The sequence below is a fragment of the Filicampus tigris genome, chromosome 9 (genome assembly GCF_054856515.1).
Source record: "Filicampus tigris isolate MCC_2025a chromosome 9, RoL_Ftig_1.0, whole genome shotgun sequence".
NCBI lineage: Eukaryota > Metazoa > Chordata > Actinopteri > Syngnathiformes > Syngnathidae > Filicampus > Filicampus tigris.
The window spans coordinates 9386250-9410830 of NC_141225.1; the positions used below are offsets into that span (position 1 = coordinate 9386250).

General features: G+C 40.1%; 2 protein-coding genes and 1 long non-coding RNA gene across 4 annotated transcripts in view; 2 read left to right on the forward strand and 1 right to left on the reverse strand.

The window, feature by feature from the left end:
* arhgap9 (Rho GTPase activating protein 9) overlaps window positions 1-3713 on the forward strand; it is a 41981-nt gene extending 38268 nt beyond the window's left edge. For both annotated transcript variants that reach the window (XM_086039563.1, XM_086039564.1), the window contains exon 21: window positions 1743-3713. In XM_086039563.1, coding sequence (XP_085895689.1) covers window positions 1743-1932 — 190 coding nt within the window. In that variant the 3' untranslated portion in view covers window positions 1933-3713. The remainder of the gene's footprint in view (window positions 1-1742) is intronic.
* A 1213-nt stretch (window positions 3714-4926) lies between these two features.
* The window catches only part of LOC147141846 (zinc finger E-box-binding homeobox protein zag-1), a 49255-nt gene continuing 29600 nt past the window's right edge, over window positions 4927-24581 (reverse strand). The window contains exons 2-8 of the mRNA XM_086039567.1: window positions 16934-17242; window positions 11471-11701; window positions 11189-11382; window positions 10998-11109; window positions 8460-9826; window positions 6293-6476; window positions 4927-6207 (exon numbers count right to left, since the gene is read on the reverse strand). Coding sequence (XP_085895693.1) covers window positions 5699-6207; window positions 6293-6476; window positions 8460-9826; window positions 10998-11109; window positions 11189-11382; window positions 11471-11701; window positions 16934-17242 — 2906 coding nt within the window. The 3' untranslated portion in view covers window positions 4927-5698. The remainder of the gene's footprint in view (window positions 6208-6292; window positions 6477-8459; window positions 9827-10997; window positions 11110-11188; window positions 11383-11470; window positions 11702-16933; window positions 17243-24581) is intronic.
* Window positions 11289-17929, forward strand: LOC147141847 (uncharacterized). Its single transcript, XR_015088013.1, has 4 exons — window positions 11289-11709; window positions 12214-12355; window positions 14925-15188; window positions 16936-17929. It is a non-coding gene; the product is annotated as an uncharacterized LOC147141847 (long non-coding RNA).

Below are 24581 nucleotides of genomic sequence, written 5' to 3' on the forward strand. Positions count from 1 at the left end.
CTGTTTCATGTGGAAGTTTTGAGCAATCGCTGGCCGCTCCTGCGGCTCGGTGGGAACGGCATTTTTAGAAGAATGCCTCATGCGGTGGCTTCAACTCATTCCCGAGTCCCCCCTACACACGCACTCCAGCACGAACATTCACATAGGTGGAAGCAGACGGATTTAGACACATATGTGTGGACATCTGGGTTGTAAAATGGCACTTATATGAACGCGCCACTCAAAAGCAACACGTCACCAGTGTTTAGTAGGAAATTATGCCAAATTATGACACTGTTTTGCTCATATTTGACTTTACATAGACAATTTTGACATCTCGATGGTGAAAGGCACACAAACAGCACTCGAATCCGGTCAAATTTAGGCAGAGTTCAAACAAAAAGTGGAACTCTATTTTGTTCACATTTGACTATTTTTAGACAATTTCTGACATTTGGCTTGGAAAAAGCGTAGAACATGAAAATGGCACTTGGGCTTGAGTTGGAAATAGTGCAAAAAAAGTGAAGCACTCTTTTTGTGTGTGTGGGTGTGTGTGTCTGCGTGCCCTTTGATGCGTCAGCCACACAAAGGCAGCACATCACCAAGAATGTCGTACAAATTCATACAAAAAGTGGAGCACTGTTTTCTTCCCATTCAACATTTTTTTTAAAAGGAATTTTGTCTTATAAAGGCGCTGTGAATATGACACTCAAATTTGAAATCATACAAAAAGTAGAACAGTTTTGTGCATATTTGACTGTTTTTAGACGACTATCATCTGCCTAGTAAAAAGGTCGTAGTTTATAGCAACAAAATGAAACTTTAGTGCGAAATGTTACAAAAAGTGAAATGCAGAAATAAATACAAAATCATAAAAAGTAGAGCAGTAGTTTTACTATTTTTCAACAATCTCTTTTGTAATAGCTGATAGCATGAACATGGGACTCAAATTCTGTGAATTTCGTTGGAAATAGTACAGAAAGCGGAACATTTATTTGTTCATGTACCACTATTTGTAGGAAGTATGCATTTGACTATTTTTAGGCAGTTTAAACATTATGGCTTGTAGAATGCTAAAATTTCTATTTTTAGTCAATAAAGGTTTTAGAAGTCAGTAACATGGCACTCAAATTTTGTAGAAAATCATAAAAAAGTGAAGCAACATTTTGTAAGTAATTTCCAAATTTTAGGTGATTGAGTCATGTCAATGACACATGCATTGACTGTGGTTGATTTTAGCAGGAAATCAAGCAGAAGTGAATTTCTATTTTGTTATTATTTGACAATTTATTATACTCAAAACAACATGTCAGTAGAATTTCGGGGGGAATCATTAAAAAAAAAAACGTCTGTGCTACTCTGTTCCTATTTGATTTTTGTTCAATGAGTTTGCATCTGACTTTTAAAAAGGCGTGTTGCAATTGCATTCCAATTGAGTGGATTTTATAAGAAATCATACAAATACTGGAATACTATTTTGTCCATATTTTACTATTTTTAGATTTAATTCATCTGTTTGAACCCTAAAGGTAATTATGGAAACAGCACGTAACCGGATTTTAGTGGGAAATCATTAAAAAAAAAAAAAAAAGCTATTTTGTTCATATTTGACTATATTAAATATAGGAATGAAAAATTACAACAAAAGTCACTGCCAATGTTTTTACAGTTTTTTTAAACGACTATAAATTCACTCATGAATGATTCAACAAACTGATGTCATTTTATTCAATCCCAATTCTTTTGCGCGTGTGTCAATGCAGCGTTTTGGAGCGCTCAGACGCCAACCGTATGACGACGCAGAACATCGGCATTGTCTTCGGGCCCACGCTGCTGCGGCCCGAGTGCGACAACGGCAACATGGCGGTGAACATGGTGTTCCAGAACCAGGCGGTGGAGCTCATCCTCAACGAATACGAGCACGTCTTCGGCGGGAGAGCCGCCTCCTCGTGATCCTCCCAAGCGGACAGCGTACCAATGGAGTTTTTTTTTTTTTTTTTTTCCCCCCTCTCCATGTTCACAAAGATAACGCGGGCGAGACATGTGGCCACCATATAAAAGTTAAATGCGTTATATAGTCGGACAAGGCCGTTTTTAGCTGCCATACTTTTTTGCCTTTTGACTGCAGATGTGGAGCCCAGCTGTCACTTCTCCCTTGATATTGTCCTTGACTGAAGCCAAGCCAGTGATAAATCGTCCCCAGGCCCCCACCCACACAGCCCTAGACCACCTTCTTGTTGCTGTCTTGATGCCACGAAACGAAGCCAGGACAGAACCGTCCCACTGTGAAAGGCATGCGCCCGACATCTCCGTGTGTCCAATGTGGCTCACCCGTAGAGACAGCGGAACCTCCAAAGTAGAGTGTTCTGCTAAGTTGGTCGAATTTAATTTAAATTCAAACATTTTTTTCCCATTGGAACTAATGTAATGGGGATTCATTCATTCCAGGCTTGTAAAATCTTTTAGGGAAGATGTTATTATATTATTTATAAGTCAAGTCAGACACAGTATCACAGCGATTCGCAAACATTTTCCACTGAGCACCACCTCCAAAAATACCTGTATCACCAAAACGACCAACATTAGTATACAGTAGCATAGTAGTTCTTTTTTTTTTTTTTTTTAATTGTAAGCCATTCTAACATTGTGTACAGTTTAAATATTAACACGGCACTTAAATATAAGAAAATTAATATAACTGCTTGAATTCAATTAAAATGTTTTGTACATTTAAAAAATGTACCTAAATACATGTTACAGAACAACGTTTTCAAAGATTAAATGTGAATGTATTAAACATAAAAGAAGAACTGTAAAAAAAGAAAAACTATTGAACAAATTTATTGTACTGGGGGCGAAAAAAACCTTAAAGGCACTGTAACTTTATGCAGTTAGAACCTGATTTCATTCAGTGATTCTTTCTCTTACCACTAGAGGGAGCCTGCCCACCACTAGTGGTACACATACTACACGTTAACAGTCACTGTATGCTAAAATAAAGTGAAACTATTCGCCATTTTAATAACATTGTAACCCAATTGTTGATAACTTCCATAAATGAAGCTAATATAATGAAATTAATTATAAATAACAGGCAATGAGTCAATTGTTTTATTAGACTATTTGAAATATATGTAGTCCTCTTCATTTCATCAATTGTTTTGTTGTGAATCATAAAATACAACATTTGTAAAATAAACAATTTTGAATGTATTAATTGTAAGTTAATTTATTACAAGTAATACAAAAAATAGACTTCACTATTTTAAATATATTTAATAATGAAACTTTTGGCCTTTCAAGAATCAAACAAGCCAACTTTTGGCCACCCTTAGTTTAGAGCAACAGCAGCCCACCAACGGGGGGAGGGAGGGCGCTGCTCGGTCGACCGGCGTCCGACCGCGCGACAATCCAGACAACGGCGTTAGCTCCAAGTGCCAACACGGCCGCCGTATTCCCTTTTGTGGATATGAATTGTGTGTGTGCAAGCGTGGACCTTGTGAGCTTCTCCTTCCTGTATACTTGTTCGGATGGACCTTCCAGTTTTATGCCCGGGATGAGGTGTACAGTATACATGTACATACTGTATGTTTCAAAGCTTTTAGTGTTTGTCCACGAGTAGCTCTTTAATTAATGTTCACTTCGACTTCTTTGATCCATTTTGAAGTGTGTTGTGGAAATCACATGGACCTGTTTGTTACCCTCTTAATAAAAAGATATTTTTGTCCAATTTAGTCAGATTTAATCGATTTTTTTTTTTCTTCTAAGGGCAACAGGGTGGCCTATTGGTTAACGCATTTGCGTTGCAGTCGATAGGTTCTGTTTCTGGGTTCCACCCGCGTCCGAAAAAAACAGGATGTTAGCTTTGGTTGCCATTGACTGGCAAGCAATCCAGGGTGGACCCCACTTCTCAGACAGAGAACAGCATTGTGGTGGTAAAGTATATGTACAATTTATTACAAATATGCACAAACATGCAAATATATAATAATAAAAAAATTCACATAAAAAGCATTACAAAAATACTGAAACATAAGTGTGCACCATGTGTGTGAAGGCATTTAAAGGACTGTCAGTCAGTCAGTTGCATAACAACCTTGTTGCTGGAGACAAGATGGTCTTGTGTGGTGTCACGTGACTTCCGTCTGAAGCAAAAAAGGAAGTGAAAAAAGGTGCCACGCATGACTCAGTACAATCAAAATGGTTGACTTTTACATTAAATGTCAATTGTGAACTGTTAGCCGTCAATTCAATTTTCTTGTCGCAAAATGCAACGGAGGAATCTGAGTATGAATGCTTGTTTGTCAATATGTGCCCTGCGATTAGTTGGCATCCAGTCCAGGGTGAACCCCAATTCTCTTGCCAAAGGTCAGCTGGGATAAGATCCAGTTATACAGTTAAACATCTATGATATCACAAACTATACAACATAGATGGATGGATGTGTACTGTGCTTGACTGGCAACCAGTTCAGGGTGTCACCTGCGACCCTGATGACAATTTACGGTACAGTGGACCCCCGTATACTCGCGTTTCGGCACCCTGGATTCACCTATTTGCAGATTTTTTTTTTTGTATTTATTTCCAGGTACAGCAGAGTTTATTGCAGATTTTGGGGGGTTATATAATATACATATGTATGTGTACATGTTTATATACAGTATATGTGTATGTGTGAATGTGTATGTATGTATATATGTATATATATATATATATATATATATATATATATATATATAATATACATACAGTGTGTGTATTTATATATAATATACATACAGTGTGTGTGTATATATATATATATATATATACGTTATGTATATAATATATATAGACTGTATGTATGTATATATATATATATATACAGTTTATATATGTATGTATATACGTATATATATATATATATATATATATATATATATATAAAATGATAATTCTTTTTGGGCAATGCATTAATATACTCTGGTAAACAACACATTTTAATTCGCTTTGTATTCATTAATGTATTTTTGTCGCTGAATCAAAACATGTCTTTATTTTTTTTAACTTTTCTAGCACCTCAGGGTTTTGAGGTATTTCTTTATTTTGAAGTTTGACCTTTAAAACCTTGCGCAATACGGACTTTATCATGTTGTAATTTCTAGCTATGACATTTAAGAGAAAAACAAATCCACCTCTTGCTGTACCTAAACATGAATTCATAAATATTACAAAATATATTACATATTGTATTATTATTACAAAAACCTGATGTGATGAAGAAAAAAACGAGGGTAGATTCAGAATCCGCACAAAAAAAAAGACTTTCATCTCTGATTAAAACATTTAACAGGGGTCCACTGTATATGAATGGATGTGCCCTGTGATTGAGTGGCTCCCACTTCTCTCGCCAAAAGTCAGTTGGGGCAGGTTCCAGCTCACCTGCGACTTGGATGGACAAGCGCTACAGAAATTGGACAGATGGATTCCAAACGCGAAAGAATGTACGTTTTTGTGGCTAGAGCTGCTAGCACTGGAATCTCACCTGCCTTAATTAGCTTTAGCATACAATTAAAAAAAGACTACACATAAAAATCTAAGATGCTTGATAAAATATTTTGTTGGTCACATGTTTGGCTTGAACGGCTTCCATGGTGTAGCCGTGTGTTTCTTTGGCATATTAATGAAACCTCTATCAAAGATATGAACCGTTTACAATGCTTTGGCTTTTAGGACTCTCTCAAGTTTGTATCCGGGGTAGATCTGTTATATCCAGGCTCAGTTCACATTTATCCAAGTCTCCATTCTGGACCTGCCTGTGGGACTCCCACATCTCCGTCCCATCCAAGTGGTTTCCTCCAGTGCAACTCCCGTCCTCCCGCGTTTCTCGCCTTGCCGGCTCTTCCTCAGCTCTTCCTTCCCGGTCTTCTTCATCCTCTTTGGGGGCCTCTGAGGCTCCGTCCAGACTGGCATCGCTGAGGAAGGACTGCGGCGTCTGCGTGTCCTCCGCGGACAGGGCGGCGGGCTCTCGGGGCAAGTCGTCGTGGTCTTGGTCGGGGTCCTGGTCCTTGCTGCAGTAGGCGTAGCGGTGGTTCATATGTTGCGAGTACGAGCCCGAGTGCGAGAAGCGCTTGCCGCACTTGTCACATTGGTAGGGTTTCTCCCCCGAGTGGAGGCGGCTGTGCTCGATCAGGTGGTGTTTGTGCTTGAAAGCCTTGTTGCACACTTTGCATTCGTAAGGACGCTTGCCTAAAACGGACAACAACACGCATTGGTTTCCGTATTTCCTGGGTGCAAAGGGGGGGGGGAAATCATCTTTCGTTTGTTTACCCACCTGTGTGTTCATATTTGTGTCTGAGCAGGGAGCTGCTTTTCTGGAAAGTCTTTTCACAGATGTCGCAAGCGTACAGACCCTCGTCCGTCTTCTTCAGCCTCTTGCGTCCTGGTCCGCCGTCCCCCTCCAGGCCTTCATCCATCATCGAGAGGTAGTCTAGAGCTCCGCGGTTTAACACCTCCCCCTGCAAGACCACAGGAAGATCTTTTCAGGTCTTTAATTACTTACGGGAGAATGCAACTCCTCCATACTCCAAACGCCTCCCTGGAGGAGGTCTCGGGGCAGACTTAGGACGCGCTGGGGGTTACTGCGTATCCTACTCTTTGCATTGCCTCCCTTGCTAAAATGGCATATCCGAGACGTAACAAGGAGCCGGCATTTATTTGTTGTAACTTGTGCCCTTTTAGACACAATTGGACCAGTGTATGTTCACACAGCCGTTGCGGTTTCACGCATTCGTTTTTTGCACCAATGGCGCAATGGGGTCTTCGTGTTTATGAGAGGGTTCCATTCTTGCGATGAAAGAAAGGGACTCTCTGGAGCGGCATTTTAAAATGGTACACGCAAGCTAGCTATGATAGGGATGTTGCTGCATTTGCACACTACAAAAAAATTCTTCTCTACCTTTGTTTCTCAGTGTTAGTTTGTGATGTTGACACAGGAACTGGCCCATCGCGAGAGGTTGGCTGCTTGAAAAGTAGATCTTGAGCCAAAAAGGGTTAGGCAGCCCCGCTCTAACCTATGCGAACACGGTAGTCAACACAATTGCGAAAGTGACTATTGATTTCAAAGGGGTGTAGGCAGCCATTGCCAGTGTCATTCGATTTCACCCGATTCCCTCGGTTAAGCCTCTGATTGTACATCAGAAGCCGGCAAATCCACAGCTCAACTTCCAAAACCGGTGCAGCTCTGCGAACTGGGAAAAAGAAGGCTACTGAGTGGAAGGGGCTTGGATACAGAGTGTTGGGTGCTAACGTTCTCGCCACCCCATCCGTTACACCTCTGATGCTACATCGGAGACCGGAAAGTTACACAGGTTCATTTTCAACGCCGCCGACCTGCATCGGTACCTCACACACCAGCCAGTAAAAACCTGATTTGTGCCTGGCTCACACTACCAGATGAATTTGAATTTGGTGAATTTGGTCAGACCGCTGCTGTAAAATCCTGCCGGAATGGCAACAACTACATGACATACAAGGTGTTTCATAAGTCTATGTCACTTTACAAAAACTCATATCTTAGGAACTGGCAAAGAGAGCATGGTAAAACCGATTTGGTTTGAAAAGGTGAAATGTTCCAAGTTTTCCGCTGCGGTGGTCCCGTCAGGCCATTGTTACGTCACAATCAATGTTTTTAACTTTTTGCGTAAGACGCGGTCTGCACTGATTTCACTGCTATTTACTGATAATGTCGTTCACTGGAAGGAGAAGGCATTTTGTGTCTTAGTTTGATAAGAATGGATGATCTGATGACTCGGATAACTGAGGCCTTGACAACCACCGATCCTGATTTGTTTGTTCGCGTTTAGCAAGAAATGGAATACCGTTTTGATGTATGCCGTGTAATCAAGGGCTCGCATATTTACATCAATGTATTCAAACGTTGCTAGAAAAACCTAAGATCAGTAGCTTTCAGGAAATATAAGTTTCATATCTTCAACAGTCATTGAGATACAGTTTAATGTAACGTAAAGTAACATAGAATTATGAAACATGGGGTAATATCGCCGTATCCCGTCTTTTATGACGACGGGCTAATCTTGTCAAATCAAGTTGGGACTGGAAAATGTGTCACCGCTACCGGATATAACCGTTTACCATAGTGACAACAACAACAACAATCATCTTGACAACGACGAACAGCAGACGCTGGGTGCTGTTGCAAGACGCAATCCTATTGGCCGATAGGTTCTTAATGTTAATTAAGTAATACGTCAGAATGCACGTAATATATTCCCCCGAAAATCAAACATGATAGACTTTTCATTTTGGCATTATAGGGATTCTCTGACGCCAAATCTTTAATCGTGGATTGTCACACAACACGAGTCCCGATTTGGAAAATTGTTCGTGAAAGCAAATCGGGTCAATAAGGGGGTTAAAACCTTGCGTTGGGTTCCAGGCGCAAAACGGATGGCTCAAACCTCGCGAGAAACCGTGCTTACCATGAGCACTTGTCTCTCCTGCTGGAGCTTCTTCAACGCCGCCTCCGACTCGGTTTCCACCATGTAAGCCAAGGGCGAGAGAAATCCGGGGCTGATCGGTGGCGGGCTGAAAGGAAGGGGCGCGATGCCGTCATGCCCCGCGAACCCCAAAGCAGACTGGCTGAAGAAGGGGAATCCGTTGTATAAGGAGCCGGGAAACACAGGAGCTCCATGTGCTCTGTAGATTGGGTGAGGATGCAACGATTGGTCGGAAAATTGGTTGGGACTCCGCCGACTCAGATGTTTGCCCCTGTCTTCTGTCCTCTCCCTTCTGCCGTTGACGTTTCTGTGCTCCGCCGCGGGCTTGCGCACGGAAAGGTCCAGCGGCTCGTTCTGAGAGTGGTTCTGAGGTGAGGAGAGTTCCGCGGGCTGGCTGCTGAGGTCCAGGCCAACGGGAGAACCCAAGGATGGGAGTCTTCTTCCGGTGTGGGGGGGCAACAACTCCGAGGCGTGGCCGGGGCTGGCCTTCTCCTGGCCGGAAGAGTCCAAGTTGCTGTGAGGGGAATGCAGCGCCACCAGATGCTGCTGAGGTACCGGGGGCCACTTCTGCACTGGTGATTCATTTCCACAGGCTCCCTTGCTTACGTCATTGCTTTTGCTGATCTCCGACCTGGATAGGAATAAAGGCGGCGAGCGGTGGTCTTTGTTTTGAAGACCCTCAGGCACTTCCACGGCTTCTCGATTTATCTTACAGTGGTAGCGCTCATGCTGCAGGAGAACCACCACGTTGGGGAAAACCTGCGAGCACCAGCGACACGTAACGCCGACAACTCCTCTCTCCCGCTCTACTGACTCCCCTCTCGCAGCCCCCCGCTCCGGCGACATCTTCCTGTCGGGACCTCCTCCGTTCCTGTCGATGCCCTCGTACTTCCTCACCTCCCGGTGGAGCATCTCCTGCAGCATTTGCTCAAACTTGGAGCCGGACTGGAGGTAAGGCAGCAGCGTGGTCCCTTTCAAGATGCTGGCTCTCAGGGAAAGCTCCGCCGAGGGGTTGCAAAGGGAGGCCGGCTCTGAAGTTCGGAAGCTGAAATCCCGCCCCGAAAGCTGGGAGGGATCGTCAGGTCCCTGGCCCGCAGGCCCGCTACCGTCTTTGACTTGCAACGCCAAAGGTGAGCCCTTACTATTCCTCTCCCGCCCAGCGGATGGAGATGCCGGAAAGGAGTGCCGGTAGGAGTTTGGGTTATGTCCGTTAAACGCAGCGCTCGTTCCTCCTGAGCCTCCGAGCGTTCCGCCGCTGCCGAGGCACTTTTTGCTGCTCAGGTGGGAGCTGTAGGAGCCCGAGTGAGAGAAACGTTTCTTGCAGTTAGCACACTCGTACGGTTTTTCTCCTGGAGGTGACACACACAGACGGGAAATTAGTACGTAATTAAAAACAGCGCTTTTAGGTTTGAACTTTCTTGCCCCACTATGAACTATCGCAGTACTTTCTCAAAACTCTATTGGTAAATTAACGGTGGCTTGTGTAATTAAAAAAAACCAATGTTTTTTTGTTGAAACTGTCAAGATAAACCTGACAGTAGTACATGAGGAAAATTGTGCGTGGGGGTGGGAGGGGCACTTTTTTCAAGCACATCAGGAGATATTTTCATTTTTTGCTTTTAAGTTTGATCTATGAAAGCTTGCGCAATACAGATTTGACCATGTTGCAATTTATAGCTATGACGTTTCAGTAAAAAATTCCGCCTGTTGCCGAACCTAACTCTTAATTCATATTACAAAATGTATCACTTTTACATATTACTATTATGTTTTATTATATACTATTATCAAAACCTGATGTGTGAAAAAACAAGGGAAGATTTGGAATGAGCATAAATAAAAAATCTAGAAATTTACCTGCATCTCAGATTATGAAATTTTGTTTAAAAAAATAGTTGACTAGTAAACTCATCTCTCTCCGGCCCCACCTTTTACTTCTAATGTGTTTTTTAAGAAACCATTGCATCTGAGGCAAAACAACCAACTTGAGACAGAAGGCCTGGCTGACAAAGTGTCATCGTTTGCCTTACACTCGCGGGCACACCCCCGCCTGTACTGAGGACAACTGTTGGAGAAAATGGACTGATGGATGATAATGATAATGATAATATCAGCATTCGTTTCTTTTGAATGATATTAACTTTTTTTTCTCCAAAAAATAAGACTTCCTTCTCACAATATTGCAAATGTAGTCTTGTAATATTTGTAATTTTACAATTATTTTCATTTTCAGTGTGTTGGTTCTAATACCTTTTTATATTATCCAGTTGAGAATCTCATTGTGGTACTCAACAAAAATGAGCTTCACTACCCCATGTTACTTTTTTTACGTTCTACCATTTTTGTGCTTTCATCACAACCAAGAATGCTAAATATACTACGTTCAAATATTACCTTTACAGTAGTATATTTGTAAGTTATACGATGGCGCAGATGTATATATATTTCTTCGGGGAAAATGTATTTTAAAAAATTGCAGTAGCGAGTGCTCTCGAGCTTGCGCCCTCTTATTAGTCTCACCACTGTGGATGCGAAGGTGCTCTTTGAGGTGGTGTTTGTACTTGAAGGCCTTTCCACACTGCAGACATTTGAACTTCCTGGTCTCCACACCCTGATCCAAAGTGATGGCGCTCTACAAGGTTGGCAGACAGACGCTAGGAAAGGCTTTCGTCTTTACTTCAAGTCTTCCTGTAAGTTTGTGAGACACTCACCTTGTCCTGCACTTGGTGGTGAAGTGCCAGGTGTTGCTCCAATTGCGCCCTATAGGGGGCAGCGTATCCACAGAATGGACACACCATGTGGCCCCGATCCCTCTCCTGACAGTATTTGATATGGTCCCTCAGCGAGGCTCCGTGCTGGTACGTCCTGTGGCAGAAAGGACACGCCTGCAGCCTCCTCCTTGCGTCTGGGGTATCAAAAAAAATGGAGAATACGTTGAGATTTTCTAATCGAATATGAATCTGTAGTGCTCAGTGTTTTTCCTACGAGCCTACCTGCTCCCTCAGGAGAGTGGTGCTGCACTCCTGGGGACCACATGGCTGGAGGCAGCTCCTCGTGAGTCCCGGGCTCACCCGCGGCGGTGCCCTGCAGACAGTGCACGGCGGCCGTGCCGTTGCGGCCAAAGTGGTTCAAAAGGCCGGCGGAGGTCGAGGCCTTCTTCAGCTTGGCCAAGAACTCGTAATGGGCGAGGTCTTCCAAGTCAATGTGGGAGTCGGAACGCCTACCTAAATGGGTACGTAGGGAAAACACGCTTAATAAACGATGCCCATTTTTCAAGGATCCGTTTTGAAATCAGTGATTTATATTATATCGTTGTTGTCCTGTGAAATTTTTTTTTTCCACGTTAATGTTGCGTGTAACGCGGAAACACCATTTATGTAAAAAACGGACGTAAAGTGTTTTTCACAGGACAGCAATATGTAAAACAACGAGTGACAAGAATATTTGTATTTTATATATATATATATATTTATATTTTTTAAATAATTAAGATAATAAAAGCTGAAAACATTATTGACTAAAATGATTATTTTGTATACAATTTGAGAATATCCTTGCAATATTACAACTACAACTACATTACAACAATTACAACTATTTTGTGATAATACTGCAATATTACTTTAAAAGTGCCACTTTTTCTCCTAATATTACAACTTTATTCCTTTAATGTTAAAACAGCAAAACAGTTATTTTTCTTGTTACAAGATTCACATTTATTTGGCTTCATTTAAAGTCTCGTTTCAGCTGTGCAATACGGATTTTGCAGACTGACTGACACAAGATGTTCGGTTGGCCACCTCCTTGGAGGCGCTGCTATGGAGATTTGCTCAGTGCCCAAGCGGGCTAGATTTTGAAAAGGACCTACTTCTCTGAAGGTGTCTTCCTGTAGTGTGTCATCATTTCAAATGGACATTTCACACTATTCCAGTTTGCATTGTACAGCACTGCATTATGTGTTAGTTGTTGCCACTTAGCATCCATTGCAGCCTGGTCTTCCTGGAAGCCCCCAAAAATCTGCTGGCCCTTCTCATTTTTCCCCTGATGTGGTTCTTTGAGTTTTTCCTTGCTCTACTGGGGGTTAAGATCAGGGGATACCGTTGAGGACTTGTGAAGCCTTTTGAGTGTGTTCTTTGTTTAAGAGTTATATAAATAAACTCGACTTGACTAAACTTTTTGAATGTGACAGCTGGGATAGGCACAGCACGCCCGCGACCCTCGTGAGGATAAGCGGTTTGGATAATGGATTAATATTTTTGAATTGTCAATAGTACACAGAGTTGAGTCCAAACACAGAATACAGTTTTTATAATCATTAACCATAGCTGGATGGACCTACAAAGTAAAGCAACACAGACAACAACAGATTATCTTAAATGTTCATCTCACCTTTCTTATTCAGTCATTTCATGAATGCGCGATCGTAATGTATACATTAGGAAGTAGTAGTAGTTTAGTCTCGTGTCAAGGTTATTAGAAACAAGACAAACGCTGCAGTGCAAAATGCATCTAACAGACAGTTGGTTGATTCGTACATTCTGATTTTATATTTTATAAGCAGTGTTTTTTAACTTTTATGTAGCAGCCACGATTGATTGGTTGATTGATTGATTGATTGATTGATTGGATTTATTTCAAACAAGTAAATGAAATAATATTCAAATTAAAACTGAAATAAAAATATACATTTATCGATAGGTCAAACAAAGAAGAAAATAAAAACAAAAATGTATAATATGGCAAGGCAAAGCAGACTATCACATGGTCAAAAGGGGGTAGGAGGAAGTATAACCTTATCTAGTCTAGTAATATTCAATACAGTATTTTAAAAAACCTAAATAAAAATAAATAAACTATGATTACTACAATTATACAATACTTTCTAAATATGTAGACATAAATAACAACTATAACTATTATGAATATTACAAACAATTATGATAATTCTAAACAGCTGGTGGACATATAACATTCTAAAATATAGATATTATAGGACATTGTATATAAATATCATTACAAGTTTCTTGTTATAAGTAACAATGACATTACTTTTCAGACAATATTAAAGAAATAGAAATAGATGTAGTACAATGTGCATATGTCCATGTAACAAAGGCTTTTCTAAAGTTCTATACCAGGGCTAGGGAACCCCGGTTCCTCGAGCCTGATCATTTGAATCAGGTGTGTTGTAGTAGAGAGGGATCCAAAACAGGCAGGATATGGCTTTCGAGGAACCGGAGTTCCCTACCCCTGTTCTATACTATAGTTAAAAGTAGCCACATGTTCTAAAATGATGGTTCTGACAATAACTTGACGAAGTTTCAAGTCAGAGGAAATGAACTTAAATAAGGGTTATACTTTCTGATCTAAGGAGCAGGTGTGGGGTACTGTAATTGTATAAAATGGAGGTTTTAAACATGATCACGTTACTGTCATGCTGGTTACGCTGCCTGATTGTCACAAAAAAAGGGGTGGGGAGGTGGGCTTTGATTGCTGGTTGTATGTGCCGTTAATGCACATTTTACAACTTTGAGTCACTGTTTTACAACTCACTATTTTACAGAATAAACTAACAGCAATGAGGTTATGCTGCCTGATCGTCAGAAAAAGGAAAAAAGGGCCATTTGGAAGTGCGGTTAATGCGCATTTTACAAGTTGTTCTGAAAATGTCATCGCTTTTATTTTCAAATCTATACCACCACCACTTCATGTCTGACAGTGCCCCTGTCTGACAGTGCACCCCCTCCAGCCAGATCCCCTTGGTTTTTCTCACAATTTTATTGTAATATTTCAACATTGTCCGTGATATTTCTCAAAATGTTGCTTTTATTACTTTACTTTTGGAATATAATAACTCCATTTTCATAAAAGAAGACCTTTTCCCCCACATTATTATGACTTCATTCTAGTAAAGTTACAACCATTTTCTTATATTCCCGGTATTAAAACTTCATTCTTGTGTTTTTTTGTTTTTTTCTTCTTTTCAGTGTGCGCCTACTATTTTTATTTAAGGGCCAGTTCTCACAGGAAGTGCCGGTAATAGAAAGCACTGTAATACAAATGGCTATAATGAAAATTCTATATATTTTTTCCATAATGTGATCAGATGCCTAATATACTCATATTAATCATTGATGAATGAAAAAGAAGCCTAACTAGGTAGCCCCCTAAATCTGTTTGCTACTAATTACAGTGCATTACTTTGCATACAAATCCTACTAAATCCTGGAACGAACAAGTGAAGAAAACATAAAAAGTGCCTCCATATGAAGCCAAGATGTGGATTATTATTAATAGAATTGCAAGATGTCCTTTGCTTGATCTGGCTGTCTTCATAACTTCTAAGGTCAGGAAAGAAGAAAATTAAAAACACAATTGTTATGTCTCCACATTGTATCAGAAATTGTCCATCCATGCATCCATTTTAATTGCGCTTGTCCTCATTAGGGTCACCGGTGAGGTGAGCTGGAGTCTATCCCGGGCTGGTCACCAACCAATCAGGGCACATCTCAACAAACAACCATTTACACTCACAATTTAGAGTCTAGCCTTCATGTTTTGAATTGTGGGAGGAAGCCAGAGTGCCAGTAGAAAGTCCCCAAAACACAGGGACAACTTGCAAACTCCACAAACGATGGCCTAAGACAGGATTCGAACCCACATCCTCTTGACGAGATGACAGATGTGCTCACTACTATTGGACCGTACCAGGTATTTTGCTTTGTTTGTATGTTTTGTGTGAATATATCCATTAAGCATGCAGTGAGTGTTGGCACTGCGCACATGAATCTAAACTGTTGACTTTGAAACTGTGTTCCTCGGTGACATGCATCCCAGGAGCAGAAAGCCACATACGTCCGCGGAGGAGCAACGGCGCCTCCTATCGCCGACCTCCAGCCAGTCAGTTACGCTCACAGCCCACTTTGAGGTGGATTTTTCAAATGTTTGCAGATGTTGGCAAATTTGGAGATGTTTTTTTATGTGGGCTGGGGACCGAGCCCGTGCGGTCGGGCGCTGTAAAAACTCCGCCGTGCCTTTTCGCGGCGGCAAGGCCAAAATCACACGAGCGGCCGGGCTAAGTGCCCGTTAAGTCGGCGGGCTGCGTGAGGCTTTCATCTTGCCGGAATTAAAAAGGGAAAGGCCTCGCGTCGCAGCAGCGCCGGCCGCAACGTCACCTCTTTGATGCGTGGAAAGAGTGTGACGCCGCCTTTTGTCATGCTCTCAAGAGCCTTTGATGCGGCACTGTACTGAATAATACTGAGTAATGTGCATTTCGATGAAAGAGTATTTTGGCCACAATGCAATAGAGCCATGATAGAACAAAGTTTCAATATTAGTGTCATTTAATAAAAGTTGTAATATTACAAAAATAATGTTATGTTACAAAAATAGTCTTATTTTTATGAGAATAAAGTAATACTACAACAACATGTTATGTTACAAAAATAGCCTTATTTTTATGAGAATAAAGTAATACTACAACAACGAGTTGGAATATTAAACTGGTTATCTGTGTTAAAATTAGCACTTTTATAAAGATCATGTGTTTACCAAATTTGTAATGACATCGCTATTAAAATGAAGTACAGTGTATGGCAGGTTCTCCTTCTCTAGTGTTTAAGTTTGTATGAAAATTTTGACATTTAAAATTAAGATATTCTTCGTAAGGTTCCAACCTTTTTTTCTGAGAAAAGATAAGGCTTGAAACTCCCAATTTAATGTTACAATATTAGGAGAATGAAATAATGTGTATTTTTTGCTCATATATCTTGACATTTCTTTAAAAAAAAACTTATTCTCATAATATAAGTTTCTCTCACATAACAGAACTTTACAAAGATAAGCAATTTATTGTTTTAACATTAAAAAACATTCTCGGAATACTGTGATGTTTCTTGAAAAAAAAAACAGGCGTTGTGCTCGAAAGATGAACACTTTTATTTTAAAACGTAAGATGTTATCTATTCTTGTTACTTTAACATTTTTTAAGAATGCCCCCCAACATTCTTTTGTATTATTCATTAGTAAAATATAAGTAAACATGTCTGCTGTTTTTGGATTAACTCGCCACTTCCTGGTTCAAACAATCCAGTGGACGTGGCCTGCAAATGCCAATAGTGCAAACGTGCGAGTTCAGCGTAGCAACAATGTCGGTAGTGAATCTGTTCTTGAGTCTGCAAAATAGCAAAAAAAAAAAAAAAAAAAAAAAAAAATATATATATATATATATATATATATATATAAGCAGTTGTAAAGTCTTATATTGAATTCAAGGTTTTGTGTGATTCATCACATCACTGTTGGTCGAGAATGAAGAATTTAGAAAGCGCATGTAGTTTACCACCATAAAGTTTGGTTTGTGAGTGTCTGCGAAGCTATTTACATAAACACAGTACAAATCCACCCACGTCTGGATGGTAGCCCAGATAAAATCTTGTGATTTATTGTCAACTCACAGTGCATCCTCAGTGATCCCTGCTCCCCCTCCCTGTCGGCGGCGGCGTCGCCTCTGCCGCCGTCGTCTGTGGCCTCGGATTCCGGCTCCACCTGGGCCCAGAATTTCCTGTCACCGCCGCCGCCGCCGCTCCCGGGACTGAGGCTGTGAGGCTGCGCGGAGAGGGCGGGGCTGCCGGGCTCTTCCGTGCCCTCGCTGGGAGTCCTACTCGTCTTGTCCAGGCTCTCCTGGTAGTCCTGGGGCTCCAGGCCCCAGAGGCCCACCTCATCCTCTCCCTCGGACCCCAGTGAACCCACCTGCTCTGCGTCCACTGTGAGAAAGAATCAGGAAGACATGAAGGGAGTCACTACAGATGGTACAACAATGGGACAATTCTAATTTTGATTATAGGAAATACCTTTATTTGTAACAATTAACAATTAACAATTTAACAATTAATCCAATATTTCATATATAGAAAAAAGTTGATTCATTTTTGGAGATCCTTTTTTTTTTTTTTTTTCAAAGGAAACCCCCCAAGAATACAGCAACAAAAATGATGTGTGGTTTGTTATTTAGCACCTTGAGCTATCGATCTCAACATCATGATGCGGCAAACTACATGAGAGAGAACCGAAACCAAACAGGGGAAAAACACACACACGCGCGCACATGAAAAGACACACACACATACACACACAGTGTATGTGTGTATACAGTATACATTTTTTCAAAACCTAAAAAACATAATACTTTGTTTTCAGTTTTGTATTTTTGTGTTGTTGGGTTGTGCTCTTTTTTGTGGTCTATAATGTGCGCCATGAAACAAAATTGCATGCATTTTTTAAAACAACCCCCCCCAAAAACTTTTGGAAGTAGTTACAGTGATTTCTTATTATTACAGCATCATTTAGGCCAGGGATTTTGTGACTTTACACAACAAAGAATTGTAGCATTCACTGAATGCATTTTTAACACATAAAATTCATTTCATGAAAATAAAGTAATGTTTTGTGAATATTCGTGTCAAGGCAATTAATTTCACTGTCATTCAAAATAATTTTCACGTTTTTGCTATATTGAGACCAACTGTCTGCATTAAAACACAATGAGTGTGACCAAAAATGCACCTAAATTGATGAACGAAGTAAATCATTCACAAGCAGTGGTTTGAAATGTCACCATAAGAAGGCAAGATCAATAAGCTCTGTAAAGAAAAACTATAATTTAAACTTGAATCGCATCCTCGTATTCCCAGACTGCTGCAGACAGGAAGAAATGCAGTACATTTTCCCATGGTGAAGACAATAAATGACAATCACAAACACATGCACAGGATTTCAACATTTGGCTCTCGTTTCTATGGCCTCTATGTCGCTGATTTGATTGGCAGTATCCAATCACGAGCGAGTAAGCGCAGCTTAACCCGACTGAAATACATCTCGGGACAACGCTAAGCTACTGTCAGAATGGGAGTCAACTGTAGTTACAACATTTCTTGTGTTACTTTTAAATAAACATTCCTCCTTGAGCCAGAGTCAGTTCTTTTCAAAATCTGCCTAGCAACAAATGACAAGGAAAAATGTGAGTAATTCTATTTGGCTACGCCTGCTAGCTAGCTTAGCTATGTTAGTGTCGTTTGTTAGCTTAAGTTATCTGATAGCCACTCAGCAGAGGACCAATCATATCATATCACTTCAGAGTCGCAATAACTTAGCTTGTCCCGACATAAAAAAAAAAAAAATTGTTGCCGCTCAGGCAAGATGTAACTCTTCAACATAGTTCTTTGATGCCAATTACTTCATGCAGCAACTGGCTGAGGAAAGCTTCCACAGAAAAAAAGCTCGCTTTTTTGACACATACATCCATGCTATGCTAACACCTAGCCTGGACACACACTTGTTAACTTTCACCCCTCATTAGCGGCCATCTTAAGTTTTGAGTCCACTCACAAAACACTGTGTCCAATATCAGAGCTTTATAAAAAAAAATCTTCTTACAGATGAAATGGGCATTAATTTATGCTATTTAACCAAGTTGACAATGTAATACAGTATGTTTGTATTTACTCCAGAGTAGTGGCTCAGTAGCAACATATTTACACTACTGCATATATAAAACTCCAGCCTGTTTCCGGACAAACTGTGCTATTTTTCATCTTTCATTTTTAACCAAGTGTACATCTGACTGCTCACATATTTCTGATAAATCTACTTTCAAAAACGTGGATGGCACAAGACACAGTAGTGATTTAGTTGCAACTTGGCCCCAACCAATATTTTTTGAGGCTGATGCAGATTCTGATTCTAAATTAAAATTCCGATAACCATTCAATAAAAAAAATGTATATCGGCACTGTCAAACATGTACAGTATGTCCAATTTTTTCATTTTTAAAAAATGTTCACGTTATTGGGATGTCTGTAACACGGAAACCTCATTCATGTAAAATTTAAAAAATGCGAAAATGGACATACAAGGAAGTGTTTTTCATAGGACAGGGACGATATAATGAATAAAACAGTTTCTTTTTTGGTCCTGGCTGTAATACTACAACAATAAAGATATGAATTAAGGGTAGAACATTTGACTGTTTCACAACACTTTGTCCTTTAGTACTTCTTAGACTTTAGAACAGAGAAATATGTGTAAAAATCAGCCTTTTTTGCCTTATCTCTTTGGGGATGGGGTGGAGGGGCAGGTTTGAATGTCATTATCTTTGTCCTTTGTTGTAATGTGTTGTGTAAAACAACCCCCCCCCCGCCCCCAAACAACAGCAAATGTCGGCTGATTAATCGGTCAGCCTTATTGCAACATCATTTACTGTATTTAATCTAATAGCATGGTCACAAATATATTACTGACAGCTACTTTCGACATGTCAAGTAACGTGCTAATGCGTATTTTGTAATTAATCAAAACAGCGATTAAATTGCACCATTTATTTACATGTATGTGAATTCATATAAATTTATTCCCAAGCAAGCCCGCATTTATTTTCTTCATTTAACCCAGTGGAGAGTATGGTTTAGTAATTACAGACTACTACTTCTGCCAATTTCAAATGACATATGCCCATTTATTTGATATTTTATGTAAAGTAGTGATTCAAAATCGATGCTTATCTGAATACAATGTTAACGCTGTCCGAATTAGCATTCATCATCCCTATTTAACCCAGTGGTTACATTCAACAATTTATATGACATATGTTTGAATGCAGTTTATATTTGATAAAGAGTAGTCATTTCGCAGTAACACAACTGCATGTACAAAATATGCTGCGTACCAGAGTTACCGTAAGTCACGCAAGTATTCCATATATAATACAGCGAATCCGGTTGCAAAACAGGAACTGCTTCTCATTCATCCTGTTTAATCAAGTAGACATAATACAGTATATTGCATAGCAGATTTACATTTGACGATCTGAGTGCCACGTGCTGCTATGTCATTTATATTTAATACGGGAAAGTGGTCCAAACCGGTACTACAAAACTACTCCGTTAGGACCTGCGCACTTGCCTCGACATGTCACGTCTATCAGTGACACGTCGGGTGGAGCACAACCCCTCCATTCGGCCAGGCCCTCCTCCTAACATGGGTCCGAATTAACCTGCTCTAACCAGGCAGGAAATTAGTCTGAATGCATGCTAAGAATAATGTAGCCGAGGTGCAACTGTGCGCCCCTGTAGGACTTTTCCTGGGACGATAGGGTAAACCGCTAGGCCCTCAGAAGAGAACAAGTCTGTTCCGGATTAGTGTAAAATTGGCTCTAATTTCCCCCCGCTATGACAGTGAATGACACCGGCCCATTTGAAGCAGCACCGCGCCGGCATGGCTTTCATTATCTGCCTTGTTGATTTATTTATTTGGATGGCGCGAGCATCCTTCAAATAGCTGCTTCTTTTGTTTCTACTTTGAACAGCGCAGGAGGTTTGAGTTTGTGTGCGAAGGTACAAAGGGGTTCGTGGTGATCAATTCATGCAGTGTGAGAGTGGCTGTGCAAAGATGGTAAACACAAAACAACACGCAGTGGAGAAGACGAGAGCTATTTAACATGCAACTAAGTGCGCAGGGGAAGACCGTGACTCATAGTGAGAGCGCGCTTGAAGAACGCTGCTGTTTCATGCTTGATGAGCTTGATCACATGATGTCAAAGCACCTCAAAGAGACTACTTTTTCAACTTAACAGACTTTTCCTCTTAGGGAACAGAAAAAGAAGGATTGCATGTGATCTGTCTCGTTTTTTTTTTTGTTTTTTTTTTTTGTTCTCCGTAGCCAGCCAGTAAAAGAAATAAAGTGTGAAAATTTGCATTCACCATGGAGTGAAAGGCGTTTTTCTTTTAAATTCAAAACCGCAGCGAAGAGACTTAATTCGAGGTCAAGGGAAATTAGTTTGATTTGCACCAACTCTGAACAGAGTCAAACAAACCGGTTGGCCACGCAGAGATTGTTTATGAGCCGGAAGGCATCGACACGCCGGCAACACGCGGCACGCTGCCGTTTATTTTACAATCCGCACATGTGATCTTGCATTGCAATCATGTGGTGTGCAATAATGATCCAGAGATTACCTTGTTTTTTCTTTTTTTTTTGGTGTTGAGAGGCTTGATTTGTCACAGACACCTTTAAACATGTTGTATACTTCTCACTGTAAGTAGCCAGCCTCTCAATATGTGCTTTAAAAAAAATGTTTTACAGCTAAACTCCTTCTTTAAACTAGTCGGAATCTTTACACGAAGTCGGTTATGTTTGTGAGTTTTCTCTTGAAAAATTAGTTCTCAAGAGGCATACAACTAGCTAATTCTTTGAACTATCTGCGTTTTTGGAAAACGTTGTAGTCCTATTATGACCTATCTAACAAGTCCTTTTTTTAAAAATAAATGCTTACTAACCTTTAAGTATGCTCGAGCTGAATGATTTTCAAAAATAATCTATTGCCAATCGCCCACCTCAATATTGCAACTTAATCTACAATTATTCTTTCAAGGTCCTCTTCCCATTTTTAATACAAGAAACCAATTACAGTGTATTATTATACACAATATCAAATTTACTATATATAAATGTTTTGGTTTTACAGATTAAGTTTCCGCTAAAACAGAGGCAAATGAATCACGAATTAATATGAGGGTTTATCTACTTCAATTAGTTGTTAACTTACTGAAGACTTTGACTTGCAGTCTTTTAACCATTCGCTACGACAACTTCACAAAATTCTATCAAAGAAGTGTATCGTAAACTTAAGTCAGTAAGTCATGTCATGTTTCATGAGACAATATACAAACATGTGTACTGCACTTAAGCAATGAACGTCTCTAGACACGATATAAATAAAAAAAATAAAATATACCTGTGTATATAAAAAATGAAGCCTAATGACTGAGCGAATTGAAATAGAGGTTGTTTTTCCCCCAAAATTGCAGGCCTTGTGATTTGAAAATTGCATTCTACAGGTTTATGATGTCGATTTTAATTTAATTATTCAGCATTAACCAGGGGCGGAGCCAGAACGTGGGCCTGGAAAAAACAGGGTGGGCCTGAATATTTCTCTCACTGAGCACAATACTCCTATCCTGACACATCGTATATTCAAATAGAATGACAAAGTTCAGATCGTCCTTATGCAGCCAAAATTATGCCATTCTTAATCTTCAATAAAATAAAATAAAACACAACGAAACACTAATTCAAAACTAATTTCATAATTTACTAAAAATTGAAAAGTATATCTATTTTTTTTCATGAATCTCACTGAGCGGGCAGTCTGTAAATGTGGGTGAGCCTGTGCACACCCAGGCCCACCCATAGCTCTGCCCCTGGCCCTAACCATACCCCAAGTGAATTGTGTAGGCTGACTTTTCAAGTAAAAAACACATCTCAAGTTATCTTCTTTTATCAGTATTTTTACAAAGCATGCATCTCCAAATAGGCATTTACAGTATAATGCTAACTGCCTCTTTGAACTGACCAACATTTTTCCATATTGTCGCTGTCAAGTAAAAACCTCTGTACTTCCACATTTCTTTTCTTGAAAGATATTTAGCATATCTTTTAATTGGCTGTAGCACTAGCCAATTCTTTAGCGTGACCTGCATTTAAAATTTTTTTTTTAAATAAGCATGCATCTCCAAATTGGGTATAAAGAATGCTGATGACCATTCAGCAAGCTAATTCTTTAAACTGACATACATTTTTACATAACGTCAAGTAAAGAACATATATCTCAATTTTTATACTGTATGTATATTTTTTAATCCCAAAACAATATTTTTCAGATTTAAAAAAAAATATTAACATAGCTTAACATAGCTTTTTGAACAGCAACGATAAGGAATATTTAAATAATTTGGGGGATTTTTTTTTTCAATAGTAAAATGCATTTATCAAATTTCCTTTTATATTCGGCAGTTTTAGCCACTTTGAAAAAAAAAAAATCATCTCCTCGAGCAATAACCAAGACTAACAACATGATGCGTGGAAGTTGGAGCGTAGCTTTTCCCGATGACATGCTATAATTCAAACTAATGCCTGCTTGTACTTAATGTAGCTTTAATGTAATGCAAACCGTGACGGCCTCGTAGCTGTCAGAAGAAAGTCAACTCTGGCTGTTTTGGACTCAATAATTCACCTCATGAGGGTCATGGACCCACACACTCAACAAAACTAAAACGTAGCAACACGAGCGCATCCTGGCCTTGGATGGCTTCTCGGGAGAACACCTCACACACCTTAAATGACTCTGTATTCATGTGAACACGTGGAAAATGAATGATTTGAATCTTTCTACTTATATTTCGGAACACGACATTGAGAAATACTCACTGTGGCCGCCCGTTGAGTCATACATGCCGACTGACATTGGTGCGATGACTCAGGCGAGGACCACAACCAAGAACAAACACCTCCCACCTGATCTCCGTCTTAGCAGTGACGCTTGCTTTGAATTTTTAACAAATAGCACTAAGAGTGTCAGAGTGGCAGGATAAATAGCCCTGTGGATTCATTCACACGGCTTTGTCATTGCACTATAAAAAAAACACACAAACTATGATCGTAAAGGGTATCATTTGTGTGGCACGGTACTTTTTGCTCCTCTTTGGCGGTTACCCCACGTTCGAATGCCACACTTAATTTGAATTCAACGCGGCCATGTTTTGTACATTATCGTATGAATGCTGACAGCAGATTGAAGAGGAACCCGGCTCAAAATGGCACGTTAACCTGTGGGAATGTGATGTTTTCAAGTTCTCTGTCTTTTTTTTTTTTTTTTATAGCATTTCTGTGGTGGGAGAAGAGGAAGCAGAGACATTCTTGTCTAATGATATGTCATAATAGCCACAAACATGCTGACATGAGGGTCCAAGTCAGGCCAACCAGGGCCTACTGGCTAGGTAGCGATGTAACCCCCAAAATAAAACAGACGAGTTGTGGGAGATGCTTGCAAATGAGCGATTTTGGAGTTACTACATAGTAAGGGGTGAGCGTGGCCGTGGAGAGTGAGCAAGAAAGAAAGTAAGACAAAAAGATAAGAGAGTGACACATCAGTCGGGTATCAGAGGTGGGAGAAAAAAAACAGAAGTGAGGATAGCAAGTGAGCCAACAGACTCTGACACATTTCCACAAAGAGAGAAAACTTATAAAAAAATAAAAAAATAAAAAAGCAGA